The 8,533-nt window shown below is 33.3% G+C and overlaps 2 protein-coding genes across 2 annotated transcripts; one reads left to right on the top strand and one right to left on the bottom strand.

Moving 5' to 3' along the window:
- The first annotated feature begins 1,322 nt into the window (after window positions 1-1,322).
- On the top strand, window positions 1,323-4,332 carry LOC107868284 (monooxygenase 2). Its single transcript, XM_016714943.2, has 6 exons — window positions 1,323-1,792; window positions 2,152-2,298; window positions 2,494-2,559; window positions 2,722-2,887; window positions 3,078-3,306; window positions 3,589-4,332. The coding sequence occupies exons 1-6, from the start codon at window positions 1,587-1,589 to the stop codon at window positions 4,104-4,106; spliced, it is 1,332 nt and encodes a 443-aa protein (XP_016570429.1). The 5' UTR covers window positions 1,323-1,586; the 3' UTR covers window positions 4,107-4,332.
- On the bottom strand, window positions 4,226-7,288 carry LOC107868293. The gene is made up of 2 exons (XM_016714953.2): window positions 6,504-7,288; window positions 4,226-4,695 (listed from the first exon to the last, which is right to left on the bottom strand). Exons 1-2 carry the CDS (start codon window positions 6,736-6,738, stop codon window positions 4,523-4,525), a joined length of 408 nt encoding a protein of 135 aa, XP_016570439.1. The 5' UTR covers window positions 6,739-7,288; the 3' UTR covers window positions 4,226-4,522.
- Between the last annotated feature and the right edge of the window lie 1,245 nt (window positions 7,289-8,533).

The following is an 8,533-nucleotide window of genomic DNA, read 5'->3' as shown; positions in this document are numbered from 1 at the left end:
AGTTACAATTTTTGAATTGTAATAACAAGGTTCTAATTTGTAAAAGGATTAATACGTGGGGTGGAAGAGTTCTACGTGGGGTGAGATAGGAGGGTTATACGTGAGGTGGGATGAGTTAAATTTAAAAGTGAAAAAAGTAAAGTTGATGTGATGTGGGTGGATACAAAGGTGTAAGTTATAATAATCTATTACAACTTATAAACATTGTTTGTAGTTTGTGATGTGATAGCACACTACTTTTTATTTTATTTTTTTTCTGAAAAACGTAATAAATTATTACGTTTTACAAATTTTGTTGAACATTAAGAAAAATGTGGAAAACATAATAATTTATTACATTTAGCCTATTTTGACAACTTTTTAAATAAGTGACCTATTTTGATCACTTTTTATTTGTGACTTATTTTGGTCCGAGTTCTAATTTATTCTCACAAAATACTATAAATTTTATGATTACTATTAAATACTAGCTCGTTATAATTACTAAATTGGTGATTATATAATTAATACTTTCTCTATTTCATAATAAATGAATTGTTGAATTTTGACACACAAATTAAGAAAAAAGCAATAAAGATATAAATTTAACACAACTTTTCATTTTTACCCTTTAAAAAATAAAAGTTGACCTTTAATATCTTTTTGAAAATTAATTGATTGTCAAATTATAAGAGTAATTTTGGAAAAATATTCAATAATTCACTTATTTTGAAACATCAATAAATACCACAATAATTCACTTATTTCAAAATGAAGGAAGTAATATATATTTATATAAATATATATATTATTAAATTCTGTAATACTGATGTAAGATCTAAGCAAATGTTATTGGGTCCTTCTAAGCCTTTAAGAAATACTCTACTTCCGCCTCTGTAAGTGACGTGCGAAGAGTTTTGTAATATTTTCATGCGTTCGAGATTTGTTTCGATTTATAATTTTTATATGATAATACTTGATTGACACGGAATATAAAAAATAAAATAGTACTCCTTAAAACTTGTATCATGTTTGACCGAACTTATTTTATCCCAGAATTGTTCTTTTTATTTTAAAAAATAAAGGTGCCTATTTTTAAAAAGTGAGCTGTATGACTAAACTTTGGGGAGAGGAATAAGTGTTTTGAGGAAAAAATAAAAGTTATTTTTTGAGAAGCTAAAAGAATAATGTTTTTTGGGATAAACTTTTTTAAAAAGAATTTGAGAAAAATATTTTTTAAAAGGTTGGTTAACTATGAAATGCTACAAAAATGTACTTTTAAAATTTGTCGGTAAAGTACAAACTCCTTATTACCAAAATAAGTGAGTTTAGAAGATTGACCTACAGACATGGTATAGTTTGTGATTATAAACTCTTGGTGTAAATGAAAAGTCAAATTAAAACATCTTCAAATTTAAAAATATATTTTTGTAAGGAACTACTAATAAAAATTGAGATCCCCTCATATATGAATTCTCTAAACACCCATTGATGGATTTTCACTCACTCTTTATATCTCCACAATTAATCTCCCCATAAACAAACATATACCCTCTTAAATTTGTTTTCCCTCTCTAAAGTCTCAACTCTTTCTTGTATCCAAGTAAATGATCATGGCTTTAATCTCTTCAATTCTAAAGCATGCCAAATCTCTTTCTTCCTCTAATTTATCTACTAATTATTTACAAAGAAGTGTATATTTAATTCCTAGAGTTGGAGGTTATAGATATATGTCTAGTGATGCTAGAAAAGAAAATATTGTAATAGTTGGGGCAGGAATTGCTGGCCTTGCTTCTGCTGTTTCACTTCAGAGGTTAAGATTTTCACAAACTTAGCTTACACTCTATGCGTTCTCAATTTATGTGGCACCTTTCAGATTTCGAGATTCAAACAAGTATTTCTTGAACCCTCATATATCTTTTGAATATTTGTGCTCCTAAAGTTAATTTGACTTGTAGTATTTTTTATGTAGTTTGCAAACATGTTAATTTTATTTCAATAAGTTTAAAATTTCATGACCGAGTTCATGGTCAAAATTAAACTGTTTGTCTCTCGAAATTCAAACTATGCTACATGATTTGGGACAAAGAGAAAAATAAATTTCCATTTTCAAAAATGATTGTTCTTTTTGAAAGGTGAGTTTTAATGATTTTGAATTGTTGTTGTTTTTAGGTTTGGTATTAGAAGCTTGGTTCTTGAGCAAGCTGAGTCATTGAGAACTGAAGGAAGCTCAATTACACTTTCTAAAAATGGATGGAAGGCACTTGATGCTATTGGAGTTGGTGATCAACTTAGGGATAAGTTTCTTGAAATTCAAGGGTACGTTTTAAACGAGCATAAATCTCCTTGGTAAAAAATTCTGACTCCACCACGGACTCTGCTTTGAAGTTCCTCGATGTTGACTTTGAATACATTGAGACGCTCTTAAACTTGACGTGTTTTATTCAGTACACATCTAAACTATTTTTGGTCCTGATTACCCCTGAATTTTGTTGATGTCATCTACTTTTGCAGGATAGAATTTAAATTAGATGATGGAAGGGTGTTAAACTCCTTTGGGTTCAAAGATGAGGACAAAAGGTAATTGTGCTGACTCTTAACTTCCGATGTCGCACCCGTGTTGGATTCTCCAAAAATACTCTTCTTTTGGAGAATCTGACACGTACCCGATGACATTTTTGAGAGCCTGAGCGACGTAGGACTTTACCCTTTGACTGATCCCATATGAAATTAATGGTGCAGCCAAGAACTAAGGGTGGTGGAGAGGAGAGTCTTACTGGAAACACTAGCAAGTAAGCTACCACCAGATGCTATCTCATTTTCCTCAAAGTTGTCAAAGATTGAACAAAGTGAAAATGCTAGTAATACCTTATTGCAACTTCAAGATGGAACTCGTTTATCTGCTGAGGTAAATCTGCAACTCCAATCTCTCGCGTGTGATCCTGATTCTTTTTCCCTCGCAAGCACGTGAACATTCTTTATTTATTGAATGTTCTGATACCATATTGAATATGGTGTGACTATTTCGTCTAAAAGTTTGAGCTGTAGATGGGGTGTGTTTTTATTTGCTTCGTTAATATCTTTAACGCTCTCCATAGGTAGTGATCGCTTGTGATGGTGTCTGGTCACCAATGGCTACGTGGATGGGATTTCGACAGCCTAAGTATGCAGGGCATATCGCCTTTCGAGGCCTGGGATATTTTCCTGAAGGACAGCCATATGAACCAAAAGTACACTACACTTACGGAAGAGGATTACGTGCTGGATTTGTTCCTGCTTCTAAAACCAAGGTCTATTGGTTTGTCATGTGCAACAGCTCATCTCCAGGTACATGCTTTACTAAAGCTATCACGTCTCGTTCTTCATCTCTGCACTAATGTTAAGGTACTTGTCTTTGGACCAAATGTGCTAACCACTAAAATGTAATAATTGCGGTAGCCTAGTTGGTTGACTATCTGAACTTTAACCTCATTGATGAGGAGTCACGATTCCTCATGTGCGTATGATAGACTTCCAACTCTTGTTCTATTTGGTATAGAACAACAGAGACTCACTTCTTTGGCTGGAACTTTCTGTTTACATCCTTCTAACTTTTGCATCTCTTGGCAGGTCCAAGAATCACAGATCCATCAATTTTGAGAAAAGAAGCTAAAGAGCTCATTAGAGATTGGCCGATCGCGGACATGTTAAACCTGATTAATCTTACAGCAGACGATACATTAACCAAAAATCCCCTTTACGACAGATGGCTTTGGCCCCTAATAAGTCCTCCGCCTTTTTGTGGAAAGACGGTGCTTCTTGGAGATGCATGGCATCCAATGACACCCAACATTGGTCAGGGTGCTTGTTGTGCGTTGGAGGATTCAATAGTTTTGACAGAAAAGCTAGCGGAAGCAATGAAGTCCAAGCATATTTCTGTAGAGGATGCATTCAAAGCATATGGAAGTGAAAGATGGAGCCGTGTCTTTCCATTAACAGTAATGGCAAATCGTGTGGGAGCACTGCTGCAGTCTGAGAATAAATTGATATGTTCTGTTAGAAATATCCTTATGTCTAAGCTGAAGCCCAGAACAATGACGAGACATGCCAATTATGAATTTGAGCAAAGTAAAAGAGACAGACGTTAGTTTTTGGGGAGAACTTAAGAATTTGATAATAGCTTGCTAATAAAATTTTCCATCGAATTGCAATAGACAGAATGTATGTTTTCTTAGCAGCATACAAAAATAGCAATATAGAGAATGTATTTCAAAGCAAAAAGATATCTTGTATTGTCATTAAATTCTTAACAACGAATTTTCTAATAGCAGTGTTTATGCTTCCGCATCAGAAGTCGGAACATGCTTCAGCATACAACCAATCTTAATGGAAAACCTTTCATCATAACACTTGGTGCTTTGGGACAGTTTTAAACCTTTCCCAAAAGCTGCTAATGGGATGTCGCCTATATATGTTGTATACAGTTCACTAATTTAACATACGTATAAAGTATGAACCAAGATTGATGGTGTCTATTCTACAAGAGCAATGGAACTTCACTTTGTCATCCATCCGATTCGTTATTTTCTTGATCTATGGAGTCATCAGTTGCATTGATGTCCTCTGACTCGAGCTTTGATGTGAAACTTCTCTTTGAACTGCCTTCGTGGATTTCAGGTTGATTCACAGCAATGTTGAGTCTGGCAACAATTGAATCAGCTTTATTCACCAAATTAACTGTGCGGGATAGAAATATGTCTTAACAGCAAAGTGATAGTAAAAAGCTATTTTTTCACATTCAGCATACTGGTGGCGCAGATAACATTAACATTTTACAGCCCAATAAAACTGGGAAAAATTAGAGATAACTCAACTAGAAGTACGGAATACAAAACGTGCTATAAAAGAATAGACTCACTTGATGAAGATAAAAGAAAAAAACTTGACGCGCCCGCCAAAAAGGAGAAAAGAGGAAACTACTAGAATACAAATAGCATGGACGTATAATGAACTCCTTCAACCCAACCACAATTTGGAGAGAAAGAAAAATCATTTTGCGTTGCCTAAGTACCAATACTACAAAAACAAACAACAATGAATTGTTCACTGCACGTGGCAGCTAAATTATCAAGACTAATATCACAGACACGTTTGTTGACAGCAAGTTATTCTGCCAAGTTTTCAAACAGATTGGTCTTAATAGTTCAATATCAAAATTTCTTAAGTGAACAACGTATGATAATGGCGATTATTACCCAGCTAGTTGTCAATTTCAATATGTATAATCATTCCACGTGATTTTCATGATCATTTACTGACCATACAGAAGTTTTGAGCAACAGTATTGCCTATCTACTAAGCTCCAACTTCATCTTAAATACAGGCATAGAGAACTACATAAATGAAAGTCCATTTATATGCCAAAAAGTACCTGCTACTACTAAAAAAGGAAAGAAATATTGTAATTTCACAAAGAGGGGTGAAGAGTGCATACAAACCTTACCCCTACCTGAGAGGCAAGGAGGCTGTTTCTGATAGAACTCAGCTCAAGGAAAAGCAGTCCAGAAAAGAACGCAACAAAAGTACAAAAATAAACTACAAGAAAAATGTGAGTCTTATTATCTTTCCACAAGCAAAAGATCTGATTCTTTCCAATCACTTTTAGGAAAAGGATTAGCAACAGGGAAAGAAAGCATCAAAAGGTAGCATTTATCTTTTTTCCAAATCCTATTGATGAATCCAACTTTAAACAAAGTCAACTCAAATTAGTATCACAAGTTCCATTTACAAATTCAACACCCAACTTTCCATCTCATATGATTCAATGCTCCACCTTTGCAAACATTATAACATCAAAACCCAAAGTATATCCAAATGAGTCAGCAAAAAATCAACTGAAAAAAAAAAGTCAGTCCGATGCACGAAATCTCTCGCTATGTGCTGGACCCCAGGGAATGGACGAACCAAAAAGATCTATTATGCGCAGCTTTACCCTACATTTCTGCAAGAGACTATTTTCACGGCTTGAATCCGTGACCTCCCGGTGGTCACATGACAACAACTTTACCAGCAACTTTAAACAAAGTCAAACTCAAGAAGTACAAAAAAAATATCATTTACAAATTCAACATCAATTTCCACATGATCCAATACTCCAAATTTGCATACATTACAAAGTCAAAAACCAAAGTATATCTAAATGGGTCACCAATAATTCAAATAAAAAGGTAGCACGGTGCACTAAGCTCCCGTTATACACGAAATCTGGAAAAAGGCCCAGCCACAAGTATCTATTGCACACAGCTTAAAATTTACATTTATGGGAAAGGCTGTTTCCACAGCTCAAAACCATAATAATCTGATTCCCTGTATGACAACAACTTTACCAGTTACGTCAAGCCTCTTTCTCAGCAACAATTCAACTATACATGAATAAAACCAAATCTACACATCATTTTAAAAAAAAAAAAAACTCTTAACACATTCAGCTAAATGAAAACAACAAATACTAGGTAAGATTTTGAGGGTATTTTAGTAAAAATTACCAGGGCTAGAAAAAACCCACAAAACAATAGCTGAAAGCACCAATACTAAGGGGATAAGATGAATAGCATTTTCAGCCGATCTGAGTCGATTTCTTTCCTTTTTAGCAATGTGAGATTGGGGATTAAACGTCGGCAACTCTTCACTTCCAGTACTAGAAATTGATGATTTGATGCTCGGAGAGGAATTGAAAAAGAACTCTTCGGATACTCTCGTAGTACTCGACGAACGATACATGGTAAACAAGATTGCCAAAAAATAAAAGGCTCGTGCACTAATTAGCTCCTGGAAAAGGCAGGCTCGTACACTAAAGGTTCTGATTAAAATTGGAGGATTTTGGGAATTTGGAAGAGAGATTGAAGGGGAAAAGAGGGGTTGAATTTTGACTGGTATTTTACGCGGGTTCTGGCAAGTTGGCAAATAGTAATATTAATAGCAGCGGACAGGCAAAATAGGAAAAAATGGAATTATATATATATATATAAAGTGGAGCTTGAATGGTTATCACCGACGATTGTACTTATCGTACTGCGCAAGAGACGATTATTGTAGGTACGTTTGACAAAGAATCATAATTTTTAAATTTGAGATCATTTTTCATTTATATATATATGTTTGTTTTTGTTGAACACCCAATTTTACTTCCAGTTTAGCTTTAAGTTGGAGTAATTGGAGGAAAAAGAAGACTTTTTTAGCACAAAGTTAGGTAATTGGAGAAAAAAGAGATTATTTAGCTGCTTTTTGAAGATTTTGGAAACTAACTAACGTATTTTTATGAAAAAAAATTATACTTTATGAATAAAATAAGTCCTTAATTATCTGATATGCTTAAAGTTTAAAATAATTATCTTACATGATTATTTGTTAGAATTATTGTTGGCCCTCATATACAAATAATCTACACTAAATAGATAATCAATACTCTCTCTAAAATTTTCAGCATTAACTTCGCTTCATTTTGCTCAAGCATTCTCTCACAAAGCTTTTAATTTTGCAATACTAATTTTTATGAATTTTAATTTTTGATAATTGAAAAAGGTTGAATCTTTTTACTACTTTATATATTGAGATTTTAATAATAAGACAACCCAATTCTATTTGATGAATAAGATGAAAAAAATAACGATTTTTGCCCCCACCATCACTGTCATCAATACTATGTCGCCGTAAGAGCCACCACTCAATTAATCCAACTAGAATGACCGGTGGAGGCAAAGATGGAGAAAAAAACGGATGGTGGTTGGGGGAGATAATGATGGTGTTTCATCACAATTTTCTAATCTTATATTCAATTGAATATCCGAGACAAACCTTAATCAATTCGAGCATTTCTTAATCGTAGATGCAATGCTTCTGCTTCATCTCAGTTTTTTGAAAATTTTATAAAAAAAAAATCTATTTTAAAAATCGAATTGTATATTAGTGTCAATTTCACATAATGAATCTTGATGAATATTTTCATAATTGATTATTTGATCTAATTTTAGTGAATTTAGTAATTGTATAAAGGTGATTTAATTTTATTCAGTCTGATTTACATATGTTTTTTATATATGGATATGCAGTATATATTTTTTCATTTTTATAAATTTATATACTTATGAATGTATTGGATCCATGTTTTTTTGATATAAATATGTATGCAAGTTACACACATATGCGTGTGTGTATTATGTCTTGATTCATACATACATTATGCATATCCATTTCCATATTTGTATATATGTATATACATATACATATGAGTATAACTGTTTCTAGATACATGTCGCACTAGTTTTTATATATGGTGTATCACAAATTAGAATGAGTATCAACAAATTAAGATCAACAACAAACCCCAGTGTATTCCCACAGCGTGGGGTCTGGGGAGGGGTACGCAGTTCATACCGTTACCTCCGAAGAAGTAGAGATGTTATTTCCGATAGACCCCCGGCTCAAGATAAAGATAATAAACAAGGGGATGGATGACATAACCGAAATAATAAATAGAAAATAACAGAATAAAATCACAAGAATATGAAATACGGGA

The sequence above is a fragment of the Capsicum annuum genome, chromosome 1 (genome assembly GCF_002878395.1).
Source record: "Capsicum annuum cultivar UCD-10X-F1 chromosome 1, UCD10Xv1.1, whole genome shotgun sequence".
Lineage (NCBI taxonomy): Eukaryota > Viridiplantae > Streptophyta > Magnoliopsida > Solanales > Solanaceae > Capsicum > Capsicum annuum.
The sequence above is the reverse complement of the archived record's forward strand: the minus strand, read 5'-3'. Positions and strand labels throughout refer to the sequence as shown.

Bases quoted from the DNA above. Each gene is read 5' to 3' on its own strand.
- LOC107868284 (XM_016714943.2), top strand. From the start codon at position 1,587: ATGATCATGGCTTTAATCTCTTCAATTCTAAAGCATGCCAAATCTCTT. The intron at 2,299-2,493 runs GTACGTTTTAAA...CTACTTTTGCAG, and splicing joins AAGTTTCTTGAAATTCAAGG to GATAGAATTTAAATTAGATG. The intron at 3,307-3,588 runs GTACATGCTTTA...ATCTCTTGGCAG, and splicing joins GTGCAACAGCTCATCTCCAG to GTCCAAGAATCACAGATCCA.
- LOC107868293 (XM_016714953.2), bottom strand. From the start codon at position 6,738: ATGTATCGTTCGTCGAGTACTACGAGAGTATCCGAAGAGTTCTTTTTC. The intron at 4,696-6,503 runs GTAATTTTTACT...TATCCCGCACAG, and splicing joins GTGGGTTTTTTCTAGCCCTG to TTAATTTGGTGAATAAAGCT.